The sequence below is a fragment of the Nicotiana tabacum genome, chromosome 18 (genome assembly GCF_000715075.1).
Source record: "Nicotiana tabacum cultivar K326 chromosome 18, ASM71507v2, whole genome shotgun sequence".
Taxonomy (NCBI): Eukaryota; Viridiplantae; Streptophyta; class Magnoliopsida; order Solanales; family Solanaceae; genus Nicotiana; species Nicotiana tabacum.
Window position 1 is genome coordinate 16,827,096 of NC_134097.1, and position 17,014 is coordinate 16,844,109.

At 37.2% G+C, this 17,014-nt stretch overlaps 2 protein-coding genes across 2 annotated transcripts; both read left to right on the plus strand.

Annotated features, from left to right (window-relative positions):
* Window positions 1-10,026: 10,026 nt before the first annotated feature.
* LOC142172434 (bifunctional purple acid phosphatase 26-like) lies at window positions 10,027-11,103 on the plus strand. The gene is made up of 4 exons (XM_075236045.1): window positions 10,027-10,047; window positions 10,092-10,277; window positions 10,909-11,020; window positions 11,081-11,103. The coding sequence occupies exons 1-4, from the start codon at window positions 10,027-10,029 to the stop codon at window positions 11,101-11,103; spliced, it is 342 nt and encodes a 113-aa protein (XP_075092146.1).
* On the plus strand, window positions 10,055-16,794 carry LOC107815236 (bifunctional purple acid phosphatase 26). Its single transcript, XM_016640791.2, has 8 exons — window positions 10,055-10,277; window positions 10,909-11,020; window positions 11,433-11,659; window positions 12,171-12,309; window positions 13,609-13,829; window positions 14,473-14,594; window positions 14,931-15,092; window positions 16,268-16,794. The coding sequence occupies exons 3-8, from the start codon at window positions 11,480-11,482 to the stop codon at window positions 16,350-16,352; spliced, it is 909 nt and encodes a 302-aa protein (XP_016496277.2). The 5' UTR covers window positions 10,055-10,277; window positions 10,909-11,020; window positions 11,433-11,479; the 3' UTR covers window positions 16,353-16,794.
* Window positions 16,795-17,014: the final 220 nt, after the last annotated feature.

The following is a 17,014-nucleotide window of genomic DNA, read 5'->3' on the forward strand; positions in this document are numbered from 1 at the left end:
GTGATGATGGAGTTTTGAGATTACAGGGTCGAATTTGTGTGCCTAATGTGGATGGGCTTCAAGAGTTGATTTTAGAGGAGGCTCATAGTTCCCGGTACTCTATTCATCCGGGCACCACGAAGATATATCAGGATTTGCGGCAACATTATTGGTGGAGAAGAATGAAGAAGGACATCCTCGCATATGTAGCTCGACGTTTAAATTGTCAGTAGGTTAAGTATGAGCATCAGAGACCTGATGGTTTGTTCTAGAAGATTGAGATTCCTGAGTGGAAGTGGGAGCGTATCACTATGGACTTCATTGTTGGACTCCCACGGACTCAGAGGAAGTTTGATGCAGTGTGGGTTATTGTTGATAGGCTGACCAAGTCAACACATTTCATTCTTGTGGAAATCTCTTATTCCTCTGAGAGGTTAGCTGAGATCTATATTGGGGAGATTGTTCGTCTTTATGGTGTGCCCGAGTCTATCATTTCGGATTGAGGTACACAGTTTAACTCCCATTTCTAGAGAGCAGTTCAGCGAGAGTTGGGCACACAGGTAGAGTTGATCACAGCATTTCATCCTCAGATGGACGGGCAGTCCGAGCGGACTATTCAAATTTTGGAGGATATGCTCCGAGCTTGTGTCATTGACTTTGGAGGCTCGTGGGATCAGTTTTTGTCTTTAGCAGAGTTTGCCTACAACAGCAACTACCAGTCGAGTATCCAGATGGCTCCGTATGAGGCTTTGTATGGTAGGCGGTATCGGTCACCGGTTGGATGGTTTGAGCCGGGGGAGGCTCGATTGTTGGGTACGGATCTGGTTCAGGATGCCTTGGACAAGGTCAGGATTATTCAGGATAGGCTTCGTACAACTCAGTCCAGGAAAAAAAGTTATGCCGACAGTAAGGTTCGAGATTTGGCATTCATGGTTGGTGAGCGGGTATTGCTTCGGGTGTCGCCTATGAAGGGCGTGATGAGATTTGGGAAAAAGGGCAAGCTTAGCCCTAGGTTCATTGGCCCGTTTAAGATTCTGGATCGAGTGGGAGAGGTGGCTTATAGACTTGCATTGCCGCCAAGCTTATCAGTCGTGCATCCAGTGTTTCATGTGTCCATGCTTTGGAAATACCACGGCAATCCACCCCCCTTTTATATTTCAGCACTGTCCAGTTGGACAAGGACTTGTCTTATAAGGAGGACCCGATAGCTATCCTAGACTGGCAGGTTCGTCAGTTGAGATCGAAGAGTTTTCCTTCTGTTCGTGTTTAGTGGAGAGGTCAGCCCGCTGAGGTATCGACCTGGGAGTCCGAGTCCGATATGTGGAGCCGTTATCCTCATCTTTTCCCCGACTTAGGTATTTCCTTCTTCTATCCGTTCGAAGATGAATGGTTGTTTTAGAGGTGGAGGATGTGATGACCTAAACACTTGTTTTAAAAGTGAATTCTGCATTTCGAGGCCTTAAAAACCTCTTTCAACATCACCTCAATTTGCGTGCACAATCAGGGCACATAGCCGGAAAGTCATTCTGTGAAAATCTGTGAAAATGATGAATTTTGCATTTAAAATGAGTTTAAGTTGACTTCGGTCAATATTTTGGGTAAACAGACCTAGACCTGTGATTTGACGGTCCCGGAGGGTCCGTAGGAAAATATGGGACTTGGGCGTATGCCCGGAATCAAATTCCGAGGTCCCAAGCCCGAGAAATGAATTTTTAAAGAAAATTATTTTCTGAAATTATTTCTGAGTTTTGGAAATGAAAAATGTTTAAAACTTGATGGTATCGGGCCCGTATTTTGGTTTCGACGCTAGGTACAGGTCTTATATGTGATTTAAGATAAGTCTGTGAAGTTTGGTAAGAAACGGACTTGAAACGACGTGAATCGGATCGTTCTTGAGAAAAATGGAAAATTTGAAGTTCTTGAGAAATTTCATGATTTTATGTTAAATTAATAGTTGTTGATGTTATTTTAGTGATTTGAATGCACGAGCGAGTCCGTATGATATTTTTAGGTTGGTGTGCATATTTGGTTTGGAGCCCCGAGGGCTCGGGTGAGTTTTGGATAGGCCACGGGGTGGGTTTTTGGACTTAAGGAATTGCAGGCTTCAGTTGTTTCTGTGCAGGCCTGCAGTGCGATATCGTAAATGCGAGGCTATGTCGCAATTGCGAAACAGCCCAGGCCAGCTCTTCCTCGCAAATGCGAGATTTCCTTCGCAAATGCGATACGCCCCTTTTGGGCCTGTTATCGCAAATGCGATCTTTTGTTCGCATTTTCCAACTCGCAAATGCGAGAACCCCTTCGCAAATGCGAACATAGTTGCGAACCCTGATCGCAATTCCCATATCTGCAACCTGCAATTTTATAACTTAACCAAAAATCTCCCATTTTTCACACTTTTTCAAAACCAAAACACTCTTGGGTGATTTTTCAAAGACAACTCTTCTTCCAAATCGATTGTAAGTCAATTTAACTCGTTTTCTTCAATCATTAACATCTTTTCACATGATTTTCAACTCAAAATTAATTATTTTCATGGGGAAATTGGGTGTTTTGGATAGAACTTAGGTTTTCTAAAAATGGGGATTTGGACCTCGATTTGAGGTCCGATTTCAAAACAAATTATATATTTGGGTTCGTGGGGGAATGAGTAATCGGCTTTTGGTTCGAACCTCGGGTTTTGACCATGTGGGCCCGGGGCGATTTTTGACTTTTTGGGTAAAACTTTAGAATACTAATTTTCATGAATTGAAGTTGATTCATTTAGTGTTTATTGATGTAATTAAGTAACTTGTGGCTAGATACGAGCGAGTTGGTGGTAGAATCAAGGGGTAAAGCGATAGTTGAGATGTGAATTGTGTTCGTGGCATCGAGGTAAGTGTGTGGTCTAACCTTAGCTTGAGGGATTAGGAGTCGAGTCCTATTTGCTATGTGGTATTTGTCGAGTACGACGTATAGGCATGGTAACGAGTATCTATACATTGGTATCAAGCATGCCCTGTGAGTCTTATATTGTGATTATTATGGCTTCGTTGTATTATTCATGCCTTTATGATGATTTCTGTTATTGGGCAAAGTTTGTGGAAGTATTGTAACATTTGAACATTGAGGAGCGTTGGCTCAAGTTGTACAATAAAATGTGAAAGTATAAGTGGAAATTGAACTTTTTAGAGCATTGACTCAAAGTTGTGAAGTGAGTTGTGAAGTAAAAGTGAAAAAGAGAAGAGAATCATTATATTATCTCCCTTGCCGGGAATTTATTATTTTTTTATGTTATTTCCCTAGCCGGGATGTTGATGCTTCTTTTGATGATTTTTCCCTTGCCGGGACTTGATTGTTGAACTATTGTTCCCTTGCCAGGATTCTTATTGTAATTTCATTTATTTGCCCTATTGTTTGTGATTGTTGTTTGGGTGAGGAAGAGTGTTAAAGCACGAAGAGTGATGCCGTGTATGATTTGTGAGGAAAGAGTGTAAAGCATGAAGGGTGATGTCGTGCCGCACGATGTATAATTCCGTGCCGATTATATTGATTACATGGTGAGGACGAGAGTAAAAGCATGAAGGGTGATGCCATGCACATTTTCATTACTTGAATGATTTGGTGAGGACGAGAGTAAAAGCACAAAGAGTGATGTCGTGCACTTATTGATTTCTGATTCTTCGTTGATATCTGAGATACGTTGTTTCTTTCAATTACCTGTTGTCTTTCTATTCTAAATTGATAGTTCCCCCGCAACATGTTATCCCTCACATATTTGACTATATATTTATGTTCTTCTTTTCCGCTGTATATAGTTGAATTGCACAGGTTTATTTGGTAGTCTGGTCCTAGCCTCGTCACTACTTTGCCGAGGTTAGGCTAGGCACTTACCAGCACATGGGGTCGGTTGTGCTGATACTACACTCTGCATTATGTGCAGATCCCGGAGCAGCAACAATTGGACCGTAGATTGGGTGGCTGCCTTCAGTCCACACGGAGATCCAAGGCAGACTTGCAGGCGTCCGCAGGCCCTGGCGTCTCCCTTTATCCCTTTATTCTTGTTTCACTTCCTTAATTCAGAAACAGTGTATTGCTTATTTTCAGACTTTGTATGTAGCATTCTTAGATCGTCTGTGGAACTGTAACACTAGTTCTGGGTAGTAGAGGTTCAAACAATTGTATTGGATTCATGTTCATATAATTTATTGTTTTTATTTTTCTCATATTAAATTCCGCTGTTTAAATGTTATTGTTTCATAATTGTTAAAAAGTACAAAATGGATAAAGAAGTAATTTGTTCAAATAATTGGCTTGCCTAGCTCACATTAGTAGGCGCCATCACGACTCCTGAGGGTGAAAAATCCGGGTCGTGACAGAAAGAAAATCTGACAAGGCTGAAGTCAAGTGGGGACTTGACTGCCGCACAACGGGCAGTGCTTTTGGCAGACAGAAAACGCCCCTGTGACATTAGTAGTCTAATATCAAATAATCATGGCAACTGTTAACATTATTAATCATATAGTCTTAACTTATCTAAAGTTATTTGAATGTGTTTTCCGTAATATTGCATAAGAAGCTGCCTAGATGATTTCTCACAGAAAACAAAATGATTTACCCACAACTCCTATAGTGCAGAAAATGAGGAAAAGAAATCAAAAAGCACTTAACGATATAGTTTAATGATGGCGAAATACATAAAGCGCCCTTTCAAGTTATCCTCAACGATCAATTGAACACCTCAACTGATTCCAACTAGACACTTTATTTATTCATAAAAGAAGATCAACTAAATACCCGGCCATGTCAGCCTCCATCGCGTGAAACACTCTTCTAGACGCGAGTTGCCTATATAAAATTAGATTTTTTCTTTTTCTTTTCCTAAAATAATATGGACCCCACCTAATTTTCACACCTTTCTCCTTCAATTTTCACACCTCCTCCTCTCAATATCAGATTTTTTGCCAAGAGAAGCAAATCACACAGTAGCAAAACAGACACACAGTAACAAATTATTTTTCTTTTGAGAAGTATTTGTGACAACAAAAATTTCAGATTTGGATTAAAAAAAATGCCAGAACCTGTAAAAACATGGCCAGAAGAAGAAGAGGAAGAAAAAAATGGCAAAAAGAAGAAGAAGAAATTGAAACCTCACAAGTGTTCTCTCCATTTTCTCCCATTCTAGCGCTTTGAAATGGACAAAAGCAAATTAAAACGAGTTTCACTTTTGGTTCCAGAATTATATATATCGTAGTGATTGTTTAGACTTTAGAGTATTTGTAGATACTTTAAAATGTGGAATATTTTTTTTGTATGTGAAGGGAACAACTGGCTGTGATGGTTTCAAGGATTTAAAAGACCAATTTTGGATTTTGTAAACCTTACGATGGGGGTGGCGCTGGTTTTGGTTTGGAAGAAGAAGATGAAATTGGGGGGGGGGGGAGAGAAAGGCCTGAAGAAAGGGTTTTTTCTTCTTTAAATTTATTTTCTTTTTTTGGTTAATTTGTGTTAAATTTTAATTACAAATTACACGTGTCATTTATTTATTGGCTCATTTGGCAAGTGTAACTCACGCATCTGGTATGTTGCACTAGGCTGTCTATTTGATTTACTTAACAGTCACTTGAAGTGTCTAGCTGGAAATGGTCTCAGTTGAGGTATTCAAATGATCGTTGAGGACAACTTGAAGGGCGCTTTGTGTATTTCGCCTTTAATGATCAATGAAAAGGAGAACCGTAAGATCTTAAGTTCAAATTTCAACGGAGCCAAAAAATAGTAGATAATCAAATCTAAGTGGGTAAAGTTATCTGATATATACTATTACAGGGAATAGGTACCTAATAAAATAATCGAAACTAACTCGAACAACATGTCATTATAAGAAAGAGCTAATACCCCAAAATCCCTCTAAACTATTATGTTTTTGTTAGTTTCCTACTTAAACTATTCGGTATCCCCAAAACCCCTCTGAATGATATTGCCCTTAAACTAAGCCATCTCCAACCCTCCCCCATTTCTCCATAATGGGGGCAACTTTTGCCATAATAAAGCTCCAACCCTCCCCCATTTTTGCCCCCAAAATGGGGGATGAATAGTGTTCCCTCAAATATGGGGTATACTATTCATCTCCCCCATTACTATTTATGCATATTTTATTATTATTTTATTATTTAACTCTTTTAATTTATCTCTTTATATATACCTAATTATGTTTATGTAATATCTTTATAATATTAATTTTACATCTTAACTTTGGCGTATAATTTTGATAAATTAATTTTCGTGCATTTATTATTTTTATGTAAAATTATAAGTTAATTTTATTATAAGTTAATTTTATTATAAGTTATAATTGTACAAAAAATATATAATCATCTCAGAAAATGAATGGTGCAAATATAAAATATTAGATGTTGTTAAAATTGAAAGGTGCGAATACAAAATATATTAAAATTAGAAATACATGAAAATTGAAAATACATTAAATTAAAATACATAAAAATTAAAACTACAGTAAATAACATAATAACTTAATAGGAAGATATGTTTAATGGAATAGCATAATAACTTAGTAGGGAGATATATAACAAAATAAAAGATGAAATTTGTTTAATGAAAATTAAAAATAAAATTGAAATGAAAGATAATAATATAATATAGAAGAGAGAGAAGAATATAAAAAAGAATATTCTCTTTTGGGGGAAAAATGGGAGAATTGTTGTAGTAAGTTGTCCCCAAAATGGAAAAAATCCCCATTTTGGGGACCAAAATGGGGGGTAAAGGTTGGAGATGTCCCCAAAAGAGGTGTGTCTAGTACACGCTCCTAATTATCTAAAAAAGTGTTATGTAGCACTACACGTGGCTATTTAACTCAGCTTAAAACTCGCCGAAACTATCATTTTTTATCAGTTACCTACTTAAACTATCTGGTGTCCCCAAAGCCCCCCTAAACTATACTTTCCTATATATTAAAACCTCATATTGGACTTTTAAAGGTGCACCTGTCTAACTATATTAATTTATGATTTATACAAAAAAATTTATATAGTTTACTCATGATGCATTACTCTCGGATGTTTGATTAATTCTACGAATTTTGGCCAAAATAATATCTAATGTATTGTGTTAATTTTAGATTTAATTATGATTTATGCTAGACTCTAATCGAATAAGTCTTTATTTATATTCACTTTGTAGCACAGTAAAATATAAATAAAGGCATATAGTGTTGCATTTCTTTAAAATCATCTTATATTACATAAAAAAAGTTAAACAAAATAAAATTTCGCAAATAAAAAATCAACTGGCCAGCAATTACATTCTCTAATTCCAGATTATATAAAAAAGGTTCAAGAGATTTAACTTTATTCTCTACAAGGTATTGAGTTTAATAAGAAGATTTAAATTAGTATTATTTCAATAATATGTATATAAGACATGAAGGAAGACTAAAACAAGAAAGAGAATAAACAATATCAAAGAAAACAAGAGAGAGAAAAATATTTTCCGAGGTAACTCATGTGGAGAACTGAAGAAAAAAGGTAAAAAAATGAAGAAGGTGAAAAAGAAGAAGAAAGGTGAAAAAAATAAAAGAGTGATTAAAAAATGAGGAAGAAAAGTGGATATAAGAAATAAGGAGAATATTTATTTTAAAAAAATAAATTTGAAAGATGGTTAGGCTTATTAGCCATTATTTTTGGTCAGGTGGGCCATTTTGATGGATTTTTTCAGCTGTCACACGCTTCCGAGCGAGTATTTACACACGTTATGCTAGGTCATCAACAAGAGAGTTTTAATATGAAGGGCAATATAATTCATGAGAATTTTGAGGACACCAAATCGTTTAAGTAGGAAATTGACAAAAATATAATAGTTTAAGTGAGTTTTAGGGTATTAATTCTATTAAAAAATATCAAAAAAAGATTAGACCAAGAAAAGATATAAGATAGGGAGGATTACGTAAAAAAAAAGCACAAGATATTTCATTAGTCCTAAACTCATCCAATGGGTCCAGAGGGCGCCGATAACAATCGTCTGGTTCACAAAAGAGATCACCAATCACATCTTGCCACGTAACCACATATTTCTCTTGACACGTTAGTACATTCCTGTATTTTCACGCCATTAAACTAACATTAAACCACACACAAACTGAACTGACAGAGACACTGTTCCCTTTTAAATTCATATGCTTTTGTAGTAGACTAATTCTCAATATTTTTACTACACCCAATTCAAAGATCAGTTTTTTGATATACCCATTTCAAAAGATTTGATATTTTTAGTATAGAAAAGCTTACCTAAGACTTGCTCGTTGACTCCTTTGTGGTTTCAGCATTTAAGGTACAATACCCTTATCACTCCCTTTATTTTCTTGATTGTTCGTTAAGAAAGATTGTATTTTGATACATTTATATTACATTTGTGATAAGTTTTAATTTGTACACCCAATCTTGAAAATAGCATGTTTTGATATTGATAATTGATATATGATCTTCATTTTCTGCTTAGTTTAGTTGAGCTAAGATCCACATTTTACATTTGTAAATTGTAATGATTCTAGTAATACCCAGTTCAAAAGGATACATTTTTGTTATGAATTAAGCTGTGCTGATATCAACCCCTTAGCCTTGCTGGTTCACTCCCCTCTGGTTTCAACCTTCGAGGTACAATCCCATATCCAGAGGCGGAGACAGGATTTGAAGTTTATGGGTTCGGGATTCTAGTTCTTTTAAGTTACTGGTTCTAAATTAGTTATTTGTACATACTCAATGGATTTCTTAAGACAAATATAGGGTTTGGACTAAAGCTATTGGGTTCCGTCGAATCCGTAAGTTATACTCTAGTTTTGCCCTGCCCATATCACTTTCTTGATGTTCTAGTTACATTCATTCATATGAGTGTAGATTTTCTTAAGATTTGTGGTTTAGTCATAGAGGTTAAGAACTATAAATGTTATCAATGAGCTGGAAACTTGTACATTCGTTATGCACCCAAGGGTGTGACTTAGTGGTCAATGAAGTCGGAGGAGAACCATGAGATCTTAGATTCAAAAACCACTAGAGGGCAAAAAAATACTAGGTGATTTCTTCTTATCTGCCTAAGTTGGCAAAGTTGCTCGGTATCTGTTCGAGGTAGCAGGTACCTGATGGAATAGTTGAGGGGCGCGCAAGCTGAACACTATCCATAAAAAAACTTATACATTCTTTATTGATTTGTAATAGTTCTAGTATACCCAATTCAAAAGAATGCATTTTGGAAATCGATAATTGACATGGTTTTCATTTTCTTTTTATTTGATGATGTGATCTGAACTGGAATGAGTCTTGGAGAAAAATGATACTCCTTCTGATCCCTGTGTTGGTTCTTCTTGGATGCAGTCAATTAAAACTTGAGTTGCCCGAACTCTTCTCTGATCGAGCAGTGCTCCTCTTGGAAGTTAGGGGGAGAGGAGCCAATGTTGCTTCATCTCTTTTTTTTGTTATCTCTCGTCTTGACATTTATAGACAATGGGAATGCTGGTATAACTAGTGCATTTGTTCGAACTCAGTGGCCGTCTGTGGATATTCCTCTTGAAAATGAAGTATTTGCAGTTCCAAAGGGTTACAACGCTCCACAGCAAGTAAGTTTGGAGTCCTAAGACTTACTTTCTTGTTGGATCATTCAAAACTTTCTTAAAGAAGTATTTGTTTGGTTAAAAGTCTTTTTTCATAGTCAATTCTTATTCGACTTCTTTAAGTCCATGTCTTAGTTCAACCTGGTCAAAAAGATTAATCCATGTTGTTGTTCGATGTTTAGTATTCATGCTTCAGATTGCAAAGTTCTTTACGATCACTTTCTGGACGAAATGAGAATTGTGAAATAAAAAAAGTATAATATTGTTGTACTCTAATCTATAAGTCTTGTCATGCTCATCGTTCCCCAGAACACGAGAGGCTTAAACTCCACTTTTTTTTATTTTTAAATGTGACTGTAGTTTCTTTGAGACTAGTTCAAACAACAAGCTGTTTCCAATGGAGAAGTCTTGCTCTGATATGTTTTATTTTTCATAAACATGCCTTTGAGATTACAATGGGTTATGTGTCATCCGAAGTGCTAATGACTTCCATTCATTTTTGTCAACACATATTACACAGGGTGACTATGATGGGAAGGCTGTCATAATTTCATGGATAACTCCTGATGAACCAGGGTCTAGCCAAGTGCGTTACGGCTTATCTGAGGGGAAATATGATTTTACTGCTGAGGGGACTGTAACAAACTACACATTTTACAACTACAAGTCCGGTTATATACATCAGTGCCTTGTTACTGGCCTTCAGGTAGTCAACACCAACATTTTTGATATCCTCTTTTGAAAACTGAAACATTCATCATTTTTATCTTGTTGGTTATGGGCTAATAAACATCACGTCCAGTGCATTTTCGCGTAGCATATAGGTGAGCATTCTCATATACTTTTCCCACAACCAAATAAGTACTGCTCAGTTTTCTGTTTGCGGGAGGGTGGTATTTCATTTCTCTGGCAATATAATTGGTACGCATAATCTCTCTTCTTAGTTCCTATTACATGATTTCCTCTGTTTCATTTCAACAAGGCAAAGACTGGCACAAGACTAAGAACAAGGGCCGTAACTGAAAAAGGATCAAGAATAATAGGTCAACTAACATTTCGCAATTGTACAGTTTCAAGAAAGTAGTAGACATCAAAAAAAGATAACAATTAGAAAAAAGAAAGTCTAGTGTAATTACAAGAGTTTGGATATAAACTTGGGTTGATAGGAGAACATCAAATTCTGCTTTCCATCTGGCTATTAGATGTTTTTAAATTTTTGTTCGTCAGATCAAATTCTGAGTTAGATCTGGCGGTAATAGCATATAGATGTCTTAAATGTTTCCTCTCTCCCCCTTTTTTAATCTGTTTGACCAATTTGCTTTTATTTTCTTGTTTAGTATGACACAAAGTACTACTATGAAATCGGAAAAGACGATTCTGCTCGGAAGTTTTGGTTTGAAACTCCTCCAAAAGTTGATCCAGATGCTTCTTACAAATTTGGCATCATAGGTAAGTAGTTTAAATTTCTATTTGATTACTTATCTAAACAAGTTTCTTAAGGTTTTTCAGAAGGACAAGCTGTATCCCTGTAGACTATAAGAAGATGGGTTATGCACCACGACATCATATACCTTTGTTATGACGGAAACATAGTTTTTTGATTTAACAATATAGAACAAGTTTCTTTGTGTTTTTCTTGCTATTGTAAAACAAGTCAACCACTCATAGGAAGCAACATTAGAAATCTATGACTCTCTATCTTTGGGGTGAAAAGTTAGCTAATGTTTCTTATCCGTTCACCATATTTAAACCGAGACCGTGTATCAAAAGCATTCGAGTTTTTTCACATATTTTATGCACTATGTTATGACCTTATCATGGCAGGATTTTCTTATTTACACGTCATTGATGTTCTTTGCAGGTGATCTTGGTCAAACATATAATTCTCTTTCTACTCTTCAGCACTACATGCAAAGTGGAGCCAAAAGTGTCTTGTTTGTTGGAGATCTCTCTTATGCTGACAGATATGAGTATAACGATGTTGGAGTCCGTTGGGATACATGGGGCCGCTTCGTTGAACAAAGTGCAGCATACCAGCCATGGATTTGGTCCGCTGGGAATCATGAGATAGAGTACTTTCCAAATATGGTAATGACCTTACATATGTTTCACAAAGTTTTTGGCTTTTTATAACGTCAGGACTACTGTAGGACATGTTTTAATCTCATTGTTACTACTGCTTTCTAGTTACAAAATGAGATTTACTTCATTTTGTTCTGAGATGTCAGCGTATGTTGCAACATTCTAGTAGCCACAAGCACTCCATTCACTCGAACTAAAGATGACTTAAAGATGTTCTGCGCTATGTTGAACAATGGTGATTCTTTCACAATCCTCAGATGGACCTGAGGCCGTGATGGCTAGATATGCCAAGCATGACCATAATTCTGTATTTAGCAAAATTCCCATATTCATTTCTAATTCAGACGTCAGATGTGCTCATGTCTTTGAGAGAAATTTTTTAAAATGTACTAAATTAGAATAACATAAAAACACCTCCAATGAGTCGTATAAAAATTTCTCCCTTCTTAAGGACCTCTGCACTGTGTCCATTTAAAATATTCTGATGCCCGTTGACAATACTTCTCATTATGTACAGGGGGAAGTAGTTCCATTCAAATCATTTCTATATAGATACCCAACACCTTATCAAGTTTCAAGAAGCAGTAATCCCCTTTGGTATGCCATCAGAAGGGCATCCTCTCACATAATTGTCCTATCAAGCTACTCTCCTTTTGGTAAGTAATTGTTCCCTCTTATGTCTTGCTTCTTTGTAAATAATACATCTGTCCCTTTTCTCTTACTTTAGTAGGTGCAATGATTTGTTCTGATATCTTGCCGTTAAACGTGAATTTATAGATTCTCTAGTTTCAGAAGACTTAAAAGGCCACACGAACAAAATATTTGCAGTTAATGGTGTTAAGATGGACTAATGAACTTTCTAAATGAAATGCAAAACATCATGTAATCAACTACGTATATGCATCTGTAAGTAAAAATCCTCGAACTCATGCTCATTAGCTTTTGCACTGCAGTTTTGCCAAGATGATTTGCTGGCTTCTTTTTGCTAGTTGTTTTCTTCATTACCAGTTATGCGTTCTTCCACTGCCGAACCATGTCCATGTACAACAACAACAACAACAAAAATCCGGTGTAATCCCATAAGTGGGGCCTGGGGAGGATAATGTGTATGCAGATCATACCCCTAGCTTATAAATATAGAGAGGTTGTTTCCAATAGACCCTCGACTCAAGGAACAGTGAAAATAAAGCAACCAAGCAACAAACAATAGTAACAACAATGTAATATGGTAACGGACGCGAATGGCATAGCATGTAATAATAAAGAACCATGAATAAGAAATTAGAAGAATATTCCTAGTGCTACTGGTAAGCCTAGGAGAAAAGCCTAGGAGAAACACACTGTTACTTGTCAACCTTCAACCCTAATCCTTGACCTCCACACCTTCCTATCGTGGGTCATATCCTCGGTAAGCTGAAGCAATGACATGTCCTGCCTAATTACCTCTCCCCAATACTTCTTTGGCCTACCCCTACCCTTCCTCGGACCCGCTATGGTCAACCTCTCACCCCTCCTGACCGGGGCATCTATGTCTCTCCTCGACTCCCGCAACTTGTCCTCCACAGAGGCTATTCTCACCTTTTCCCTAATAACTTTATTGTCTTTCTTGGTATGTCCACACATCCATATCAACATCCTCATTCAGCTACTTTCATCTTCTGGAGATGGGACTAACCATGTCCATGTGAAGGAAGAAAACAGTTCCAGTAATCATTTGGTGCATTTGGCTAGGGAATTTTTTTTTTTCACGTACAGGTCTCTTCAAGCTTAGAACAAAGTAATTTCTGCTGGTTTTTTAATGCAAAGAACAAGCTTTAGGACCTAGTTTTGAATTGTCTAAAACCTGAAAATGTTTCTAGTTGTTCTTGTTTTACTATACCTTTGAGCATCATCTACCATAAAAATGGTTCGTTTGATTGGATAGCTACTCAGTCACTGTGTCTCTTGTCTCGCAGTAAAATATACGCCTCAATGGCATTGGCTGAAGCAGGAGCTGAAAAATGTGAATAGAGAGAAAACTCCTTGGCTTATAGTCCTTATGCATGTTCCCATCTACAATAGTAATGAAGCTCATTTCATGGAAGGGGAAAGCATGAGATCCGTCTTTGAAAGATGGTTTATCAAACATAGGGTTGATGTGATATTTGCTGGCCATGTCCATGCTTATGAAAGATCAGTAAGTTGTCTTATCTCATCATCATACTCGCCATCACTGCTTGTCCCTGCAAAGAAAAAGATGACATTTTGATATTATATTTCCAAATCATGTAGCTTTTTGTATGACCACTTAGCTAGTGGGGCTTTGGTCATAGCTGAAATTAACTCGCGCAAAAAAAAATAAAAAAATCAAGATCAATAGGAAGCTAAGAAACCTATTGACAAAGTTCAACCGACAATGCTCTATATCTTTGAGTAAATTGCGGTCTTCTCCACATAATATTGTCAACCAAAGATTGGAGTGTCTGAGCAGACAAATAGAAACACATGGAATATTAGCAAAAATAGAGATTTTAGGCGCAATAGAGAAGAATGCTGAGTTTGCCAAACCGAGATATATTCTGGGATGACCTAACATTTTGCTCAAAATATTTGAGCACAAATTGCAGTAATGTGAGGCTATCAGGATATAGGCTAGAGAGACATAAATGCCTCCTTTCTTTTATTGAAGATATGTGATACACTGTTGCCTTAGAGAGAATTTAGTTACAGAAATCAGTTGCACATTTCTTCTGTCGTGTCTTTTTTCAATTTTCAAACTTTATCGGTATCGTAATAATTATGCTGTGATGTTGAGACCTCCTATTTTTTATCCTTTTCAGTATCGCATATCTAATATACACTATAATGTCTCGGGTGGTGATGCTTATCCCGTACCGGATAAAACAGCTCCTATTTACATAACTGTTGGTGATGGAGGAAATCAAGAAGGTCTTGCTTCAAGGTAAGTTACACAGATTGCAGGGATTACCCTAGTCAATGACACCTTACGCGCTCTTGCTGAATTATGTTATCCACCTTATCTGATAAGTTTGAGTTATGTTTTGTCGTTTGTTTTTGCTTCTTTTTGTCCTTCCAAAAATATCTCCAACCACCACAATTTTCACAAGGGATCCTGTCCAAGGACCTTTGTCTATTTAATATGTAATTGATTTATCTGACTCTGACTCTGTTAACAGCCTGAGTTTACGGAATTTTATTGCTGTACATTTTTTTCTATCCAACTAATGTGGCTTTCCGCATGCTGTTGAACAGTATTATCATTTCCCTTTCTATGCAGATTTAGAGATCCACAGCCAGATTATTCTGCTTTCCGTGAAGCTAGTTATGGTCATTCGACGCTAGAGATCAAGAATAGAACACATGCAATCTACCACTGGAACCGAAATGACGATGGAATTAAAGTTACAACTGACTCGTTCACGTTGCACAACCAGTATTGGTCAGTGTCATTCCTTTCTAGCTTTTCCATAAAATTTCTTTTCATTTCTCCTACAATAAAGGGGAACCTTTTGGCATAACTGGTAAAGTTGCTGTCATGTGACCAGGAGGTCACGGTTTTGAGCCGTGGAAATAGCCTCCTGCAGAAATGCAGGGTAAGGCTACGTACAAAGTCCCTTGTGGACCGACCCTTTCCCGGACCCCGCGCATAGCGGGAGCTTAGTGCACCGCGCTGCCCTCTCCCACAATAATTTGTTTATTGGTCCCATCTAATTGGAACAGATTAGTCAGAATTTGATAACATTGAAGAACTTCCAACGCATATAGCTTTCAGACTTTAGATCTATGCCATAAAATAGTGAACAAATGTGGTGTTACTTTTATGTTAACAACACTGAATCTTGAAATCATTCTCAAGGCTAAAAGGTGATTTTGTCAACAACACCGCGTCTTGTGTGAGATACTGATGTTTAACCAAAAGAGTCCGGAATAGTAGATGCCATGACTAGGATGGCTAAGAATATCTAATGCACTTGCTCTTATATCCTAGTCGATGGACTGACCTTGTGATTTTTTTGATAAATTTAGTTACTGAACAAAACTGAAATAACATTTCTGCATTTAATCCTACACATGGAAAGATCCAAGGAAATGCCTTTGATGCACTGTGATGGAAACTAATTGGTTTTGCTAAAATATAAAGCATTAAGTTTCCATTAGAGTTCTACCCTCACAAGTGAAGAGTCATTTTTACTGATAAATCTTGACAAGCTAGTACTTGTACCTCAGCTTTATGCATTCACTGCTTATTGATTCTTCCACAGTTGCCCTCGTCAATGTCTCTATATGTCTGAGCTCTTACGACCATTTTATTTCTTGAAATACAAATTGGTGTATGATCATTCTTTTATAACGATGGCGTTTGTTAGTTTGTGTGCACCTCGAGTGTTCCGCATCACACCGTGTAACTCTGTCCACCATGGCTTAAGTAGATGGGAATAAATCATCTAGCATTTTGTTTATGTTGGAATTTGAACGCTGATCTCCTATAGTTTTCACCCACTTCATTAACCGCTACGCCACACTCTTCAGTACAGCAAAGCATCTAATGATTCCCATTGTTGTTTACTATTGATGTCTCCCATTGATTGATGAGTGCAACTCATGGTTATGCAGGGGAAGTGCTCGTCGCAGGAGAAAGTTGAATAAGAATCATCTACACTCTGTCATTTCAGAAAGGCCCTCCACTGCGCGGTTCTGAAACATAGTTTCTCAAGCATGTTGTCAACGTTGTTATTTTATTATGCATTTTTATGGTACTAATATATCGGCTTCTGTTGTTTTTTGAGCCGAGGGTCTCCTGGAAACAGGCTCTCTACCCTTCGGGGTAGGGGTAAGGTCTGCGTACATATTACCCTCCCCAGACCCCACGTGTGAGATTATACTGGGTTGTTGTTGTTGTCAACGTAGTGGTAGTTTTACGCCACGGTCCTACTGTCCAGTTTCAAAATCTATCTACTTGTGTTGAAGAGTGGATCCAGCTACCTTACTACTAAGAAATTTGTGTTGTTTATGGCAGCATCATGTCATTATGGAAGTGTTAAGTCCTTGTAAAGTTCCCCGAAGATGATTGAAACTCTTTCGTGTTGAAAGTTGAAACAGCTGCTTATTACAATTTTATCGTTATGTTATTGAATTGACTAGTTTCTGGACAGGTGTGTTGCAAGTGTATCTTGTAAAAGTAGCACGGGTTAGCCAGTTTTTGGACTGGTCATTCAAAAATAGCCAGCGTTTGCAAGTCATTGAAAAATAGCCACTATTTTGCTGCTACACGAAAAGTTCCAGCATAACATACTGGAGATCGGTAACTTCCAGCATATTATGCTCCAATCTCCAGTATATATTGGAGTTCTAGTATATTAT

Excerpts from the sequence above, each read along its gene's own strand:
- LOC142172434 (XM_075236045.1), top strand. The coding sequence starts at position 10,027 with ATGGGTTATGTGTCATCCGAA. Across the intron at positions 10,278-10,908 it reads GCCTTGTTACTGGCCTTCAG|TATGACACAAAGTACTACTA; the intron begins GTAGTCAACACC and ends TTTCTTGTTTAG. Across the intron at positions 11,021-11,080 it reads TTACAAATTTGGCATCATAG|AAGGACAAGCTGTATCCCTG; the intron begins GTAAGTAGTTTA and ends AAGGTTTTTCAG.
- LOC107815236 (XM_016640791.2), top strand. The coding sequence starts at position 11,480 with ATGCAAAGTGGAGCCAAAAGTGTCTTGTTTGTTGGAGATCTCTCTTAT. Across the intron at positions 13,830-14,472 it reads TCCATGCTTATGAAAGATCA|TATCGCATATCTAATATACA; the intron begins GTAAGTTGTCTT and ends TATCCTTTTCAG. Across the intron at positions 14,595-14,930 it reads CAAGAAGGTCTTGCTTCAAG|ATTTAGAGATCCACAGCCAG; the intron begins GTAAGTTACACA and ends CTTTCTATGCAG.